Raw genomic sequence first — 19,056 nt, forward strand, 5'->3', positions numbered from 1 at the left:
CGTCCAGCACTGCCTCACTGCCATGCAGGTAGGTGGAAGAACTGAGGTTTTTATTGACAAGAGCTGCATGCAGATAAAGAAAAAAGAAAAAAAAAGTGAAAATAGTTTGTTTTTATCATACTTAACGTATTAGTCAATGTGTTGAGCTATTTTGGACTTTTTCATTGGGCAGGGTTAGTTATTGCCTATTTATTCATTTTATTCATTATGTGTCCTGTAATAATAACTAACTGGACAGTTTACTTTTATTATAGATATTGCAGAAGTAACTGCTTTGTCTCCATTGAACTGTTAAAAGGAAACCTGCTCTGGAATTTTACTTAAACTGTCAACAGAAAAGTTCAGTTCCGGACTTTTATGTTCAGCAACATTTTGCTTAATATTGCCAATATGTTCTGGTCCTTTTGCAGTCTTGCTGATTTTTATTGTTTTTATGTTTGTATAAAGAATTGTGCTATTGCAAGTCAATCTTAACACTTGGGGAGCTGTTTAAATTGGTTTGAGTGAATTCTAAAAGGTTTGCAGAATATTAACCACTTGAGTGTTACTTTAGTCAACTTTTCTCAGGTACTGATTTAGGCCATGACAAAAAATCGATTCAATTAATTAATTTGAATTTCTTGTTGCAAATGATTAAAATAAAAGATTGTTTTGTTAAACGCTGCAATTTTGGCTCCCTGGAGCTTCCAGAGCTGCAGTATTACTCAATGGTGCATTTCGGTAAACGACAACATGGCTACTAGTGAGAGTGGGAAGTTGGTCCTTAAAAAAAGGAATAAAATCATCTGTTGTTTGGAACTGGTTTGGGTTTGCTGCAACAGATGTAGAGCAAGAAACCCCACGCATATGGAGGACCAACTCTGCCATATTTAAAAATAAGTACAGAAATAAATAAATGCTCAATAAATATATAAGCATACAATTAATTGCCAACAAAAATACAATAAACAAATAAATGTAAGTAGAAATTAAATTATAAAGTGAGACATAAATGTATATAACTCTTAAGTAGCTTCTTTATTTATTTGCCTTTGTAATATTTACCTTATTTTTTTTTTTTGTCCTTAATAATCTTCAACTTTATTTTTTAATTACTTACATTTTAAAGTATTTATTTATGTGCATGTTATAATATTTTTGTCTTTTATTCTTCCTTTGTATTTTTTTACTTTAGTTATTTCTTCGCCGCTGTTTATTTCTGACCTTTTTACATTGCTGTCTTTTTACAGATGATTTTATTCCATTTTTAAATATGGCAGAGTTGGTCCTCCATACACGCAGCGTTAAAGGTGTTAAAGGCAGCAGCACCACAAACCCTTTTTCAGCATCTTAAACAGAGTTATACAGCAGAATATGAAAAATGCCAGTCTTTCTGGGACAAACAACCCCGAACACAACAACAAACCTCAGCTAGAATCTTAGGCTGGATGGTGATGAAAACAAACATACCTAATATCAACTATGTTTGTGGAAGCTAGGGTAATTAGCATGACGGTTAGCATTAACTATAAGGATGGAACTTTTCTGATGATAAAAAATGGACTTTATGTGGTGATTTTCTTTTCATGGAATGTTTTTATTATGAATATGCTGGATTTCTTTTTATTTGTGGACCCTTACAGATTGGAATTCTAATAAGACCTCAGGAATGCTTCAAAGATAGGAAGTTGAAGCTTTATTTTAGAAATTCAGATATAATACGCTATATATCTTTGTTAATTGTGCTTTGGAACTCATGGTGTCCATAAAATTAACTTAGTGGTTGAATTGTGGAGAATCTAAGCTTTCTAAAGATGTATAACATGTCTATATTGGTAAAGGTTTAACCAGTGTTATTTTCAAGCGTACTGCTGTATTTCATGTAAATACACAAAACAGAGTGCCGGTGATCCCAAGGATGGATGGAAGTTTTAATAAGTAGGGGGAGAAATCAGAAAATTATAATAATTTAAATTAAAAATAAGAAATCATAGATTTTATTTTTAGGCCATATCACCCAGTCCGAAGCTAAATTATAATCTGTTAAATTTCAAGCTCATCCCTTACATGTTAAAAAAAAAACAAGTATCATCTTCCCTCTCTTTATAGAAACAACAGGACATTTTTGAAAGCGTGTGCAGCATCCCAATGATCACTTCAGCCAAAGAAGAGCAGAAAATGATTGCTGCATGTCGAAAGGTAACTAAATATGAATCTAAATCTCACAGAAAATAAACTAGAAACCTTTCGAAAAAATATTTACTTGTGTTTTTCTGTTGCCTGCCCTTTTAAAATAACTTTGATTTGAACCAGATATTTTGTTTAGAATCGTAATCCACAATTGTTTCATTGTTCTTGTTCGCAGCCAGTAGTCAAGCTTCAAAACAACCGAGGAAACAACAAATATTCTTATACGAGGTAAAACATTTTCTAAGTATTTTGTTTTATTGATATAAATCACAGGTTGTTCTAATTCGTCCCTTTCTTCTCATTTTTTGTCCTCTCACTAGCAATTCTGATGACAACCTGCTGAAGAACATCGAGCTGTTTGACAAACTGGTGCTCAGATTCAACAACCGGGTCCTGTTTGTGAAAGACGTCCTCGGCGATGAGATCTGCTGTTGGTCTTTTTACGGCGAAGGACGCAAAATCGCAGAAGTGTGCTGTACCTCCATCGTATATGCGACAGAAAAGAAGCAGACCAAGGTGTGTGATATGTTACATGGCTACTGTTAAATATCCCGGAAACAAAAGCTGTTCTGTTCTTTGAAAATGTTCATGAATTTCAGAGGAATTTAAAGGACCAGGGTTATAAAGCAGAAAGGCATTCATATGAAATAATTTCTGTTTTTTTTTTTTGTGTTTGTGTGTTTTTTTTTTTAGGTGGAGTTTCCTGAGGCACGGATATTCGAAGAAACACTCAATATCCTTATCTATGAGAACAATCGATCTGGTCCGGGAGGGTTCCACCTCTTAGATTCCAGAGGCTCAGGTTCATCGCTGGGAGCTGGCCATTCTGAGGAAGAGGGAGCCGTGGGAGGAGACAGACGAGTGCGCCGGATCCACGTCAGAAGGCACATAATGCACGATGAACGAGGACACGGCCAGCAAACTGTGTACAAGGACTAACTGTGATTAAAAATGCAGCATGGAAGGATCATTCAATTTTTTTTTTATTTTCTTTTGTATGGTTGCGAAAGGAAAGATGGGATTGTCCACAGCAATAGTTCAGTCTACTTATTTCATGAAATGTCTTTAAGCACACTTGCAGGGATCTGGTGGTTAACTGAGTAGAGAGTTTGCTAATGTTTACAACAAAACAATGTGCATAAATGTTTGTTTGTCCTTTCCAACAGAAAGTGCATGAAGTCCACTGTGACTGAAACTGGTCGAAATATTATTTCAAATGTTAAAAATTTATGCATGTCAGTGAATGAGCCTCAAAACCCATTTCTCCCTTAGAAGCAGGCCACCTGCCATGTTTATTGGTGTAAATAGAACTGGCAGCTTTGTCCATTTGATATGTAGGAAACATTTCTCCAGGCTGTGATGCATCTGGTTTATCTGTTGGAGAAAGATGGTACTGCTGAACAGACTGACTGACAAACGTGGAGGAATTTGAGCCTCGACTTGTTAACACTGGAATTAGAAAAGAAAAGCCATGTTTATAGTAAGGTGGTCGAGCAGCTCAGTTTTCTGTGTTTAAATTATTATAAATGCTGCTTCTTGCTTCTTTTTTTATAATTTATAAACTTAATTTATTGTTTGGTATTTAACTTTTGTAAATGAAATCATTCTTTATTATCTGATGCTTGAGTGAGTTTAGATTCTGCAGTGATAGCGTTCACTCCATTGCACTTAGCAGATTTTGAACTTCCTCCTCTAGATTAATATGACTTGGCTCTTGTTGATTGTTTGAGAAATGAGCTGTGACTTTTCTCTTCGTTGTTTTTTATTTTTCTGAGCCATGTTCTCTCATTTCCATTTCATCTTACTCAAAATCACTGAATTTTTGCCTAAATGACTTGGCCATACAGTCGTTTTCTAAATATTGTTGACTTTCATTTCAGGAGAGGCTAAGGTACTATTTTTTTGTTTCTTATATTAAGCACTCTTAAAAGTAAGAAGGAAAAAAAACCTTGAATGCGAATAATGTTTGTACAACTCTTTACATTGGAACACAATGGAAAATGCACTAATTGTACTTCCGTCCGTGAAATATTCAAAATAAATTGCTTTTGAAATCCATCTTCAGCGTCCTATTTATACTTTTTATTTCTTTTTGTTGTTTTGTTTTTTTAAAGGATGAAATGCCGGACTAATTACTAAAGATCTCATAACTCTTGTCCTGATCAAAACCTGAACAAAACATTGATAGTGGATTCATAACATTATCATAAACTTGAAAATTAGATTAAAAGGACATGTCGATAAAAGTTATTATTCTACTAAAACTTTTTCAGATCTTGACATGGTACATTCACAAACAAATTTTTTAGCAACTCATTCGATCGACGCAAAGGAGTTTATGTTAGGGAAGTGGATGGAATTTTTAATTTGTGTGCATTTTTTTTTATTTAAACGATTATTTAAAACGTTTTAGAAATTTTATATCCACAGGTCTTTTAAGTTGTTTCCAATTGGCCAATTTACCCCAAAACGATATCTCCACAAACATACGTAGATCCTATAAGAGATAACAGGTCATTTTTGCTGAACCTAACCACCCCCTATTTACAGGTTTTTAACCTCCAGACATAGACTACATAGATACTTTAAAATCTAGTTGAACCAACAGAATCAGGATTCCTGTTTTACCTGATCTTACTGCGAGTGGTTTGATTTTAATGGCTGTATTGTGATGCTTTATTTTATAAAGGTTGATTTTTTTTATTTATTTTTTTTTACCCTACCAGCTGTTTTATATAAGTTTGCCCCCATGGATATTAAAGATACCTTGAACCCTTGAATATCAGAGGATGCTTCTATGTCTTCCTTCTTATTTTCAATTGGATTCATTTTTAGTGTGGACTTTGACTTTGGTTTGGCCAGTGTAACTAATGAATATGCTTTGATCTCTTCCCTTAAAAGTCCCGCAAGAGATCAAACTCCAGCTCTAGTCTAATTTCTCTCACAGTTTGGAGGCTGCCTTTCTGGTTGATGGTGTCCCTGCCACCCTGTTTATAAGGATCACCATGTTTTTAGTTTTTCCAGAACCTTATTGCGATATGTTTGATCTGTTCCTTGATATTGATGCACCTTTTCAATGATGTTTTCTAACAAAGGTTTTAAAGAACCCAAAATAATTGCACTTTATTAATCTCACACTGGAGATATTTACCTCTGCATTTTCACCCATCCCTGTTGGGGAGCAATGGGCTGTCACTGCGCAGTGCCATGGAGCAGTATGGGGTTAAGGGATCTCGCTAAAAAACCAAGACTGCAGGGATCGAACCAGGTACTTAAAGCCTTCTCAGAGTTAAAGTGCACTGCTTTAAGCACTAGGCCAACATTGGCTCTTTTCTATTCGCTATGTCACAAAAAAAATCTAAACATAATTAGAATTTTCTTTATCATAAAAAAAAAATTTAAACAGTTGTGGTCGATTACATTATGCCAATGTAAATTCCCAGTCATCCGGGTTATGGCAACCACCACTAAACAGGTTAAATATTTTGTGATTACATTGAGTAGTTATCCAAGGCACAATGGGAGGTAATAGTAAGGTTGCAAAAATAAGATAATAAAAACAACAACTCAGCTTGATTTAAACACATCATTTTCCTTTTTTAGCAAATATATTAAAGAAATTATGCAGGGATCATATTTCTACAAGTATAAACTGATTGATCAGTATTTATTTACAAATGTGCTGTATTTAGAAGCTTCTGTGTTGAAAATTTTATGTGCTTTAAACTAGTTAAAATCTTTCTGAATTTATATTTTTTTTATTAATTATAATTCAGTTTTTTTTTTATTCATATTTATTAAATCCTTTGACCAAATATCCTCAGTTTGTTGAAGAGAGTCAGATATGACTTTTTTTTATAAAGTTTTAAAAATATTTTGATGTTCTCATAGATTCGCATTATTCTAATAAACCTGATAACTCCTTTATGTTGCACTCTTCTAAGTTTTAGAGCGAAAGCCAGATATTTTCGTTGAGGGGGCGTGGCTTGTCCTGCGTCACTTCCGCCAACATTTGAGCCTCCCGCCATCAAAAGCAGAGATGGTGTCAGAGAAGGATAAAACTGGTATCCGAAGATTTGTGAAGGGCCAACTCCGCAATGAACCAGACCTAAGGTAAGTTTAAATCCCCACTTTGAATTTCTAAAAGTATAAACTTTGTAAAAGTTTATTTTTTTAGAGGAAGTCTCCACCATGTTTGTTACTGGCGGTATCTGAGCTGTTTACTGAACAACCTTCCCCTTTGCTTTTAATCGTCCATAGCCTATTATAGTTCACCTGAGTGTCTTTGCGGTTTTTTATTTTCCAGTTGCAAGCGTTATAAACGTATCAAATGATCCAAATAATGATGTGGTTAGAATTTATTTCTGAAAATGCGTGCCCTTAAATGTCAATTGGCTCCATCTAGTGACCAAATGTCGTTATTTCAGGAAGAGAACCACTTGAAAAAAAACTATTTTATCTGATCTGATAAGCTTGATTTTGTTTGGAAAGCCATGGTTTGCATCCCCCTACTGTAAAATTCCATCAGTTTAAGCAAGGGCAGACTGGGAATAAAAAAACATTTATACAGATCATCACAAGTAGAACATCAATTATTCTAAAATATATATGTTGCCTGAGAACTTATCTGGACACCATTTCCTCTGATTGAAGTTGTTGTGAAAAGATCTTGCCTGACCAGAGCCCAAAATATCACCATCTCTGTGAAGATTCTTTGTAATCCAGGTCAATATTAACTGGACGTGATCCTGTAAACCAACTGATCCCATCCAGTTGCCTAAACTAAACTTTCCAATCATCATAATTATTATTATTATTATAACCATGATCATCATCGTCTGGAGGAAGTCCAGAAAGTGTTCCAGGCATGTCCCATTGGGAAAAGGCTTCATGGAAGGCCCAGGACACGCTGGAAGGACCATGTCTCTGAGCTGGTGTCGCCTCAGGGTCCCCCCAGAGCAGCTGGAGGAAGTGTGCGCGGATCGGGAAGTCGGGCATCTTTGCTTAGACTGCTGCCTCCGCGACCCGGCCCTGGATAAGTGGAAGAAAATGGATGGATGGATGATCATCATCATCTCCAACCAAAACCACAAACAAAGAAAAAGTCTGAGCTAAACAGCAAGGTTGCACCGCAACAAATTTTTGTTGCCTGAAATTGTATCTCATGGTTCTTGCTTCAATTTCTTACTGCTGTCCACCAACTCCTTTGCAACCAGAGCTGTTTCAACGCTAGTGGGGGCTCACCGCACCGGCACTGCCTACTTCTGTCATTAAAAAAACAAAAAAAGCTACCCAGATCCATTCAATTAGTAGATGCTACAGCTCTGGCAATGTATAGCAATAAATATGGTCTTAATCTCAATAATATTTTACCTAGATAGATAAAATATTTGTTTGTTTTTTTCCAGACCTTATTTTTTAGCCACATTTTTTTTTCTAATTGCCATTGTCCTTTATAAGAACTTAAAGCATCTGCCTAATTAACTCAGTTCTGGTTTTCTTAAGTTGACATTCAAGCTGCTTGTGCTAAACTAGTGTTTATGCCTTACCTGCTCCCAACATAATTTTACAGCTCTCTGCAGCCAGTTCTTTTTTCCTCGTAGCCATTCCATCTCTACTCTTACTTTCCTCTTGATTCGGGTTGAAACAATTAATAGGATTAATCGTGATGAAATAATTATTGAAATAATCGTCAACTAATTTAGTAATCGAATAATTGTTAACTGAAGTATAGAGAAAGTAAACCATTCCTTTGGCTGACAGACCGATGCAATTAGGCAGTAATTCTATAAAGATTGTAAAAAAATATGTACCGTATAAATATTTTTGCATTTAAGATAAAAAATAAAGTAAAAACATTTAACATCTGTCAATATGCTCTATATAGAACTCCTAAAGTGGTGAGGTTTTAGTTTCACCTGGTTTAATTTCATAAAATATCTTCTTTAAGGAACCTCGTCTATCCGGTTATTAATCGAGAAAATTATTTATTAATCGATTTGCAATATAATCATTAGTTGCAATGATACTCCTGACTGTCAATCTACACAGGGCGAAGGCTCCACCTGTACTGACCCTTAGGAAAAAAAAAGGGGGTGAGGTGGGTGTGCCATCTTGTCCATAATCACTGTTGCCCAGTCTGTGTGGGCTTCAGCAAGGCAGAGACCAAATTAAATGCACGGATGGCTTTGATAGGTTTTTGTTTTTATTTTAAATGAAGCATAACCCTAACAGAGCCATAGGTCCTGTCCAATTGGGGGTTTGAACATCTGCAGAAATTCTTATAACTTATTGTTTTAGTTTCTGCTCTGGGACCTTAAATATCTCAGTAAATATTAGATGCACTGGAGCATATTTTAGGGTGTCTTTGCAAAGAGTTTAAATGCTTTTGTGTCAATAAGAATGATAATCTTTTGTATTATTTTAAATTAATTTATGATAATCTCAGGAAAAATGTTTGCACCTGGAGTAAATGAACAAAAATACATTATTTCTTATGTGACACATGCTGAGAAGCACATCATATTTTTTAGGTTTTATACTGTTGTGCTTTAGCCGTATGCTCTGTTTGTGGACTATTTTTTTTTTTTGTAAATGGGGGAAAAAAACAAACTAACCTTACTCCTATCATAAGCCTCACAGAGAATAAGTAATAAAAAGTAATGAATAAACTAGTTCTGCAACAAATCATTATTTTGCTAATCAATTAATCTGTCAATTATTTTTCTGATTAATCAGATGGTGAAAGGTTCTTTAAAGAAGACATTTTTTAACATAATTAAACCAGGTGAAACTAAAGCTTTTCCACTTGAATAGAGCACATTGACAGGAGATAATTTGTTTTTTAATCTTAAATGCAAATATGTTCGGTTTTTTTTTTCACAATTTTGGTATAAATACTGTTCTAAATGGGTCGCTCTGTCAGCTAAAGGCATGTTTTAGAGTCTCTATACTCCAGTTAAAGATTAATAGATTCCTGAATTAGTTGATGATTATTTCGATAATTGATTGTTTCAGCCCTACAATAAAGACTTTAAAGAGAGCGTAGGTTCCTTTTAACTTCACTGTAGTTTTCAATGGCATCAAAAATGAACTTTATTGCATCCTTCATGTTCCTCATATGTGATTATCTTTTTCTTTTTTTTTTTTTTTTTTTCCAGCACGTTGACCTTGGGAATACTGAAAAAACGATATCTGGCTCTTACAGGATATGAATCATTAAGTTCTGACGCAAAACAAATTATGAAGCAGGTGGTGAAAGAAGAGCTTATGAAACTGCAGGTATCTGAAGCACAATGATTGTCAAACTTCTATTTGTTTGCATCAAAGTTGTCATTATTTTCTGATGCATGAAGTTTATGTATAATACTGTAGTTTTTTTTTGTTGTTGAATATTTTAATGACTTTTTTTGCTAACAAAGTTCTGTACATTGTAGGAAAACAATGACAGCGACTCTGAAACTACAGAATCACAGAAACCACAAAAGAAAAGGAAGAAAGAAAGCGAGGAGCTGGAAAATGAAGATGAAACGGAATCCAAGGCAAAGAAATCCAGATCACAAGCATTGACCTCTTCATCAGGTAGTGAATAAATCAATAATGAATCTGTCACTGGTTAGTTAATGTTAAATGTCCTGTACAATTCTTTAGCGATATTAATGCACCTTTTTTCTATCCCATTTTATGCATCAACTTGCAGCCCTTTTTGTTGTACATTAATAAAGTATTGAATTAAGAGAAAATGCAGAAGTCTTAATGTTCTGATGCACAACAGCTAAAACACTTGTGGAACATAAAGGGTGAATACTGTCTCTCTGATGTTTTGCTGAGATGTTCTACTCTTCGTAAGCAGCTCTGATGTGAAGTTACAGCTTTTCCACATTTAATGACTTCAGTTGAACCATCTTGTAAACAGGAATTCTAGATTCACAGCCAGGAAATTAAAGGAGAGTTGAGATAAGGGGTTTGTAGCATAAGATTTGTCTTCTATCTTATAATAGCTACAAAAGAGTTGACAGAAGAAATGAATCTCAATTTTTACAGGTTTCTCCATAATCCAGTTCTATATCAGTAGAAAACATGGAAAGAAAAGATCCTCTGAGATTTTCAAAGATGGATTCTCTCGTATTTAAAGACCTTAACCTGCTGCAGCATTTAATTATTGCTCAACAGTATAAACTGAAGCTCCATGAACGAAGCCAAGCGAATGCAATGCACCATTTTTCATGTAGTTATTGTTGAAACTTCTGAGCTGCTGCATTTCCATTGGTATGGACTGGGAAAATGTTCACATGTAAGGTATGATGGTTTATGGTGGTGCATTTTAGCTTTCTAGCAGGAAATAAATTTTGTTTTTTCCATTCTAATCTACATTTAAAGGTATAAGTTTTTATTTCACATAAACAGCCGTTGATGTAACTAACTTATGTAAAGTTTAATAATTAGCAAGGCTTTCTCTAATGACATGTTTTCATATCACAGCTTATTTCATTTCATGAAACCTCATTTCGTGAGTTCTGTGGTTGAATTTTATGCAACGAATGTGACTTGCATCAGGAAATGTCATTGATACTTTTTTTTTTCTTGCTGTTATTATGTTTCTCACAGATTCTGAGGATGAGCCGAACTGTAAAGAAAAAAGTCAAAGCAAAGAACAAGTCAGTCCGCTGCCTAAAACTAAAGTAGCAGCAGAAGAATCTGACCATGAACATGAAAGCGAAGCTGAACCTCGTGTGTCAGGTGATGATTCTTCATCTGAAGAGTCAGAAAAGAGTGGGCATGAGAGTCCAAGTCCTGAGAAAATTGTGAAAAAGAAGGCCAGTGCTGCCAAAAAGGAAGAGATTAGAACCACCGATACAAGTGGAGGAGAAAAACCACAGAGAAGTGATGAGGAGAGTGAAAGTGATGCAGACAGCAAGTCAGAGAAAAGTGACAAAGACGGGGAGGAAGATTCCTCTGCCGCTAAAAAAGGTAACTGTTCAGCATGGCTTAAATATGCTTACGTGTGTATGGTCGTGGTTAACAGGCTGTCGGATGCTCTTCTGCTGTTTTAAATAGAAGAAGATGTGAAGAAGCAAAATGATTCCGACTCAGATTCATCTTCACTGCCTTCACTAGAGGATGAGCGGAAAAGCAGCCCGAAAAAAAACAAAAATGAAAAGAAAAAGAAAGCAAACGTGGGCAAAAAGAACGGAGGTCAAAAGGTGAGCTCATCATGGATGCATGTATGTGTATATGTGTGTGTATACATGTATATAATATTCCATTTGGAGGATTGATTGAAATGTTCATAGATAATAAAAATTTTGATTTGAAATTTCTGCAGCATGAGTTGCAGAAAACGGCAAAACATCACAGCATATGAAAAAATACAGTATATAAATAAAAAAAATCATGTTAATTTGTATGGGTAGTGAAGACTAAGAAGATCATGGCTCCTTTCAAATTCATCAAATCTATAAGGATTGCTAAGCTAAAGTGGGAGCATGCTCTGCATAGTACTGGCAGTTAAGAAGGATGTAGAAAAAGAAGCCCGTATGATCAATGAACTCTTCCTATTGAGAGTTCATTGATCTTCCAACTTTCCTAACTGGCGCATAGGAGCTATACAGACTGTTACAATCATTTGCATGACAAATTGTATTTGCACCAATTTGATGAGCATCATTCATTTGCACCTCCTTTCCATGGACGTTTATAAGGCTGAAGGCTAACTAGATTCAGCACAGCAGTCAGGAGTATTTGCTACCCTGGGTAGTGTTCTTACTGTTGACCTGCTGAAAGGTGAAAGAAGAGGAGTAACAGCTTTCATTTATAGTATTCGAATCAAGACATAATGTTATATTCTTTTTCTTGTCTTTTTAAACCTGCAGGAGGAAGACAAAGCAGTTGTGCGACTCAAACGTTACATCGCCCTCTGTGGTGTAAGGAAGAATTACAAGAAGCTGCTAGATGACTGCCGTTCCATTCGCTCCAAAGTGGCTGTTTTGAAGAAGGAACTGGAAGACCTTGGTGTCCGTGGTCAGTGAGGATACGTTTGTCTTTTTACAGACCCCAAATCTTAGGGGTTTCCTTTTAAAGCGATGGTATAAAATGTTAATCAGAGGAAGAGAGAAACCTCCAAAAGAGGATAACAAAAATGGTTGTAAATTATCAGAAGAGCATGAGATTATCTCAGAATCTGTTCTTCTCTATTTCAGTTTCTACTAACCTAGAAAAAATCCAAATAGAGACGCTGCTCAGTTGGAGGGATCCCATTATTATTTTTGCCTTTTAAATTTGCCCAAAAACAAATCTCTCACAAACTTGATTCCTGTTGTGTTTTATGTTGAGTTTTTTTTTTTTTTTTTTGTTTTGTAGAAATGTGTTCTGTTTTTCTCAAATCAATTTGAACAAACTGTTACTATATTATTACCCTTCTTTATAGTAACATTGCCTTTCCCCTTCTATGCAGGTAACCCTTCTATTGAGAAATGTAAGAAAATTCGATTAAAGAGGGAGGAAGCTCAGGAACTGGCTGAACTTGATGTCCACAATATCATCACCACTCAAGGTATCTTCGAATTTGTTTATTTCTTTTTATTTTGGGGTTTTATGAGCATCAAACCCAAATGAGTAAGTACCTGATACTAATACATTATTGTGGTTAGGTGGTTGTTTCTAGATGCCACAGATGACTTGCGATAATTAAGCCATTTCGCCATAATGAAAAACATGTTTAATCTAGTTGTTTTGCTGACGTTATAAGAAGATCAAAGTATTTTCTACCAACTTTAATAGATGAATAGTATATAGGAAAGGCATTTGCAATACATTACAGTCCAGATCTGGTCATTTTTATATGGCATTTAATAAGCTTTTGTGGTGCATTATCTAATGATCTATGGTCACCTTTCAGGTCGGCCTAAACGCAGAGGAACCTCAGCCATGTGGGAACTGAAAGACCCTCCATCCAATTATCATCGCACTTTGAGCTCTGATTCCGATAGTGATCGGGAAAACGTTCCTCTCAAAGGACGCAGAAAGATGTCAGAGTGGGCCAACCTGCATGGAATCATTAGCGACGATGCAGACACTGACTAAACATGGACTGTGTCACTTTTGTTTGTTGTTGAATTGTGCATTCATACATATTTTGTAAACCTTTTAATAAAAAATTTGAAGTCGCTTGTTTTAATGTTCCAGCTAAAATAAAAGTTGTTTGATATTATTTATATTTCTTTTCTTCTTCTTTTTTTTTTTTTTTTTTTTACAAGAGCCAAATGCAATAGCTTTAAATATATGCCTGTGAATGTTAAAAGAATAAAATAAAATGAAAGTAATACTTGCAAGTGTTTAATAAATTTGTTTTTGTTTTTTTTCCTATAATTTAACATTTTAATCACAATACTTCCTACAATAACAGGCTGTATTAAAGACTGGCTCGTTTTAAATTTAACCTTTAAATTCTAGCAGGTTAGTAAATTAAAAGGGTTTCCTAGTGTGTGTGTGTCATGATGTATAGTTTCTAATAAGGAATTTTAATCACAAACGGTAGCATTAAATGTTTTATTTGTAAGGCTGAAACTCAGCTATGAGAAAATTAACAATTTGTTGCAACATAATTGCTAAAGACTGATACATCTTATATATTCAACTTTTGTGAGAGACTTGCCTTTAAGTTACATTTTAAAATTACATTAGACAATCATTGGTGCTTTTTTTTTTATTATTTCAATGTATTAAAACAATTTCAAGCTTTAATAGTCTGAGAAAGATATAATAAAACCGTACATAAATATTCTTGACGAAACCAAACTCCTCCCCACACAAATAAAGTGACTTCGTTTCTCCGGAACTTCAGAATACGGAATATTTTGCAGATGCACCTGTTCTACACGGTAATATGTCCGAATGCACCGCTGAAGGGTTTTTTTATTTTGAGAACATCATGTTCTCTGAGTTTTTGTTTACGTTCAGAACTTAGGCGTTTAGTTTTTTTGTTGTCGTGTGGAAAAGTATTATTTATTCTGAAAACGTCGCATGGTACATAATAGCACCGTGTAGATTATTTTAATGTGTGATTTCGGCAGAAACAGCGCGAAATGCTGAAATACACAACGTGTTTATCGTTTGCATCGGATCAACTTTAACTGTATGTATGATAAATTATGTCATATACATTATTTAGGCTTCCCGGGGCTAAATCTATGTCTTCTTTTATACATTGGTCCATTGAAATGATCAATTTACAGTGGTAATTCAAATCATTTCCCCAACTGACTGAAGCATTTTTTCATTAATTGTATGTTTATATTGTAATCGTTTATATGTATGATGTATATTGCACTACATTGAAAAAATATATATTTTCACTTAGGGATGAATACAAGTCTATTTTTATTTTGCATGTAAATGTTGGGTCTTTTTTCACACATCAAGTGAAGTAATACTCCTCTGATGTGTAACTACAGAGTCATCAACTGTAGTGCAAACTATATATACAGTGTTCTCACAAAGACTACATATTTTCTAGACCTTTACATGGATAAAGACATTTTTTGTAATATTTTAACATAGTTGGACTCAGACTTTCTGATTTCTTGCAGAGATGGATGACGACATGCCAAATGAGGCGCTGGCTGAGCTCAGAACCAAGCACCTTGGAGTTTGGGGAGTTGTGCAGATAGCTGCTGGCACTGGGCTTGCAGTCTACGCCATGTGGGTTGGACTCCTTCAGCCTGGCTTCAGAAAAGTGCCACTAAAGCTACAGGTTTTAATGAGCATCATTGTTAAAACTTTGCTGCAGTTTGAAGGTTTTGCCTTCTGTCTAAACATAAAATCCTTTCAGGTCCCCTACATCCCTGCTAGCAAAGCTCAAGTAAAAAATGTGATGAGTTTGATGAGAGGTAGAACAGGAGGTTTGGTCGACTTGGGATCAGGCGATGGTCGTATTGTAAGTACAACTGCAAGATTAAAACTCATTTTCCAGCACTGAATTCTGGTCTGAAGTTGCTTCCTTTGACCATTCAGGTGTTGGAAGCCTATCAGCATGGCTTTGCTCCTGCGGTCGGTTATGAGCTCAACCCCTGGCTTGTACAGCTGGCTCGCTTTCATGCTTGGAGAGCAGGTCACCATGGAAAAGTGTCATACAGACAAGAAGATCTCTGGAAGGTTTGACATTTTTTCACATATATCAATGGAGAGTATTGAACAAACTCAACAAGAATTCAAATATGCTGTTCCAATAAAGGCTTAGACTTTGCTCTACCACTAATTATAGGTGTCCAAACACCTTTAAACTAGAGCTGCAACTAACAATTATTTTGCAATTGATTAATCTGTTAAACTAAAACTTTTCCACTTGAGGAGTTCTGAAGGAAAATATTGACAGATGAACATTTTTTTCATCTTAAGTGCTAAATGTATATATATATATATATATATTTTATTTTTTTTTTTTTTTTAATTTTGATATAATTACTGCTCTAAGTTGGTCGCTCTGTCAGCTAAAGGCATGTTTTAGTCTCTATACTCCAGTTAATGATTAATCGATTACTAAATTAGTCGACGATTATTTCAATAACCGATTAATCCCAATTGATTAGATTAATTGTTTCAGCCCTATTATAAACCCATTTACAGTTGTTGGTTCTTTTGTAAAATCACTTGACTCTTGGATAGCTTACATAGCTAAAGAAACTCATGAATACAAAAAGTCATTTAAAAAAAAGAAAAAACAACAAAAACTGCTTAGGGTGTTTCTTGCCGTTTTGGTTCTTCTTAAACCTGTCGTTCAGTTTACATTCCTCTTTGTGTTCCATCTCAGATCGACTTGTCAAAATGCAAGAATGTCACAGTGTTTCTGGCTCCCAGTGTGGTAAGTATTGTTTTGAACACACAGCTCTTAGCTGGAAGAAAGTATGGTGCATCCCTTAAAGGCATTACAGAGACATTTTTTTTTCTAAATTGCAAGCCTTCAGGAAAAGCAACCTTTTGAAATGCTTTTATAACACACTCTTACGTCATATGTAAACCATGTTTAACTTAATTTAAGTTTTTAAGTAAAAGGAAGCCTCTTACCTTCATCACCTAGTTTTATTTTTTGCCAATTTAAACAGATTGTGTAATAAAAAAGAAATGAACAATTCAGAAATGGCATAGCCCATGGATGAAATAGAATTTGAGTTACATGTAAGTTTTGCAGTAATTGTTCTTTTTCTCCTGTGTTTCTAGCTTTCATTGTTACAGAAAAAGTTGCAGGACGAGCTTCCCAATGATGCCTTAGTGGTGGCTGGCCGTTTCCCCTTCCCAGACTGGAACCCTTGCAGGATTGAGGGACATGGTGTGGACAGAGCCTGGGCCTACAATATGCAAGCACAACCGCATCACACCAGTCAAAAAAACCAAAAACCTCAGTGCAAAACCGTGTGATGCTGGCCATTAAATAGTTCAGGACGATTTAGTCACTTAAAAAAAAAATAATGCTCTGATTTTAGAAACACTATCACTTAGGATGAACTACTCTTAGGTATTAATGTTTTACAGACGTCATAGACTAACTAGACTATTTATTTTTATTTTTAAAAGGGAGTCAAACTCTAAGTCTTGAGAAAGTATGTTACATGAACATACCTCTGTTGATCTTTAGGGAGTTGCCAAAGTTCTGACAATTCCAGAGGAACAACAACCCACTCTATGTTACATTGTGTGCTTGTTTTTTTTGACAAATTCTAAAGATAATCACTGATCTAAGCTTGATGTTATCTCTGCCACCTTTGGCAGAGTTAGCATCACAATGCAAGAGTATAAACCCAAACTTAAACTGAGCCATGAGTGCAAATGTGTCTGTAGATTTGCAGCTATAGTTGGAAAGTTTCACGTCGGATTTAACTGTCAGAGGTGTCTATGGACAACCCTGCACCTGAAGTTTCTGTGTGTGTGTTAATACTATCCTGGTTCTGTAGCTGGGAAAAAAAAAAGAAGAAAAATAACAACGAACCGTCTGCCATCATGTTAGAAAGTTTTTACAATGTTTGGGCCTTTTTTTATTTGTTCTTTGTCATTGTTACTAGCCACACATGGTGCAAGTGATTATTCCCAAACACTTAAGGCTTTTGAAACGGACATTACCCATGAAGTCTGACATTTTCTTTTTTTGTTGTTGTTGTTTTTTGAAATAACCAGGCATCTGTTTTGATCTAATATTTTTTTTTACAAAACAACAGCATGTGTGCATTTTTTTAAAGATCTTCTATTATTTCTCCTCTTTCTTATTTTAGCTGTTTAAAATAGACAATGAAAAAATATCCTATTATGAATTTCTTTATTATTTACCCAAAGAGCTTACACTTGTTTTTAAATAATTCATCATCAGATGAAGAGCTAAACTGTTTACTGAGTTTTGCGTGAAGCTTTTTATGACAAATGTTTTTAAAATCATCCAGTCTAAGCTTTCTTGCTTACATGGGGTGAATATTTTTATAAATAAGATAAATTGAAGGTAGCCTTTTAACCTTTTGTAGATTAAGACATTTCAACAACAACCACTTTTCCAACCTTGTTATCTTTTAATCATTACTCTGCGCTTCATTTAATTTGGAAGTGGGAAGTCGGGGTGATGTCATTTTTGACATGATGGCGATCCGATCTTCTATGCAGTATTTTGTGCATATAAACAGCATTGGAACATCAAGTCTTTAAAAACTAAAGTAGAGCATATATGACTAATTAGAATACAATAAAATTCAACTTTATTGTCATTACACTGTCACAAGTACAAAGCAATGAAATTCACTCTCTGCATTTAACCCATCCCCTTGGGGAGCAGTGGGCTGCCATTGTACAGCGCCCGGAGAGCAATGTGGTATTTAAGGGTCTTGCTCAGGGACCCAGAGTGGCAGTCTGTGGGAGTGGGGCTCGAACTCAGAACCTCTGGAGTCCAAGTGCAATGCCCTAACCACTAATAATGAAAAATGTCTAAAAACAGTCAAAGAAGGAAAGTGTAACCACTTCTAATGTGAAAAGCAGCCTTCTTGAATTCAGAAATCGGGTGTTATCTGCTCACAGGTCAGATATTCTGAGTACAAATGAAATGCAGCATTATAACAAACCATTTAAGAGATTCCATTGAAGTCCTGAAACTCAAAAAGGTTGAGTGTTTGATAAGCAGTACCTGCTGCATCTGGGATCAGACAGTGCAAACAATATATATTTTTAACATTATCTCTGTTTTGGCTTAATATTCTTCATTTAAATTGTGACACAGCTCAGTGCTACTATATTAAATGTTCTGTTTCATCTGAAGTTCTACATAGATCAAATTGGCTGTTGAGCATACTTATTAATATCTATAAACATATAAAATCAAATACCTAAAAGAGGGTGCATTCACTCACAAGCATGACTGTAAAACAATCCTTTTAGCAAAGTAAATGTACTTTCATAAAGCTGGCCTTGATTTATGTAGTTTATTTTCTTCTGTAATTATTTACCATCTCATATTTTTTGTATGTTTCATATTTTATGATGTTTGAAAAGTAGTAATTAATTAGCATCTTTCCTCAAACCTTTTTTTTTTTTTGTCTCATGCAGGTTTTTGTTTTGCTGCTTTATATTGATTTCTGGACCTGCAGATCAAAGGTGCTGGGAATTAGAATAATAATGTGTATCTTATCCATGAACTAATAAGGTTAAGACTGTAAAAGTAGATTACTTTTCTTGTTTGATTTTACTGTTTTTTTATGTATTGTATGTTTTATTGTACTGTTTTCTGACAGAGTTGGCCTTATTTATGACTCATATTTACATGCACTTTGCTAAGTAAAAAAAAAAAAAGTACTCCTCTTATCTGTCTCTGGCTAATAAAGTGAGCCATATTGCAAAATGTCAGTGTTGATTAAATCTCTA

At 34.9% G+C, this 19,056-nt stretch overlaps 3 protein-coding genes across 3 annotated transcripts; all 3 read left to right on the forward strand.

Moving 5' to 3' along the window:
* Position 1: 1 nt before the first annotated feature.
* Positions 2-4,221, forward strand: kctd13 (potassium channel tetramerization domain containing 13; the record flags this gene model as incomplete). Its single annotated transcript, XM_015403786.1, has 5 exons — positions 2-28; positions 2,089-2,178; positions 2,345-2,397; positions 2,490-2,685; positions 2,863-4,221. Coding segments are annotated over 5 exons (612 nt in total), but the record flags the coding sequence as incomplete, so codon positions are not given.
* A 1,950-nt stretch (positions 4,222-6,171) lies between these two features.
* hirip3 (HIRA interacting protein 3) lies at positions 6,172-13,387 on the forward strand. The gene is made up of 8 exons (XM_015403787.1): positions 6,172-6,282; positions 9,330-9,450; positions 9,606-9,750; positions 10,777-11,139; positions 11,227-11,372; positions 12,042-12,189; positions 12,623-12,721; positions 13,067-13,387. Exons 1-8 carry the CDS (start codon positions 6,209-6,211, stop codon positions 13,249-13,251), a joined length of 1,281 nt encoding a protein of 426 aa, XP_015259273.1. The 5' UTR covers positions 6,172-6,208; the 3' UTR covers positions 13,252-13,387.
* A 741-nt stretch (positions 13,388-14,128) lies between these two features.
* On the forward strand, positions 14,129-18,855 carry LOC107103926 (protein FAM173A-like). Its single transcript, XM_015403784.1, has 6 exons — positions 14,129-14,302; positions 14,757-14,920; positions 14,999-15,103; positions 15,181-15,321; positions 15,977-16,027; positions 16,384-18,855. Exons 2-6 carry the CDS (start codon positions 14,759-14,761, stop codon positions 16,579-16,581), a joined length of 657 nt encoding a protein of 218 aa, XP_015259270.1. The 5' UTR covers positions 14,129-14,302; positions 14,757-14,758; the 3' UTR covers positions 16,582-18,855.
* Positions 18,856-19,056: the final 201 nt, after the last annotated feature.

Source organism: Cyprinodon variegatus, unplaced genomic scaffold (assembly GCF_000732505.1).
Source record: "Cyprinodon variegatus isolate N-32 unplaced genomic scaffold, C_variegatus-1.0 Scaffold1566, whole genome shotgun sequence".
Taxonomy (NCBI): Eukaryota; Metazoa; Chordata; class Actinopteri; order Cyprinodontiformes; family Cyprinodontidae; genus Cyprinodon; species Cyprinodon variegatus.

Coding starts and splice junctions, on each gene's coding strand:
- hirip3 (XM_015403787.1), top strand. CDS start 6,209: ATGGTGTCAGAGAAGGATAAAACTGGTATCCGAAGATTTGTGAAGGGC. Junction 6,283..9,329: donor CGCAATGAACCAGACCTAAG/GTAAGTTTAAAT, acceptor TTTTTTTTCCAG/CACGTTGACCTTGGGAATAC. Junction 12,190..12,622: donor GGAAGACCTTGGTGTCCGTG/GTCAGTGAGGAT, acceptor CCTTCTATGCAG/GTAACCCTTCTATTGAGAAA.
- LOC107103926 (XM_015403784.1), top strand. CDS start 14,759: ATGGATGACGACATGCCAAATGAGGCGCTGGCTGAGCTCAGAACCAAG. Junction 15,322..15,976: donor GACAAGAAGATCTCTGGAAG/GTTTGACATTTT, acceptor GTTCCATCTCAG/ATCGACTTGTCAAAATGCAA. Junction 16,028..16,383: donor TGTTTCTGGCTCCCAGTGTG/GTAAGTATTGTT, acceptor CTGTGTTTCTAG/CTTTCATTGTTACAGAAAAA.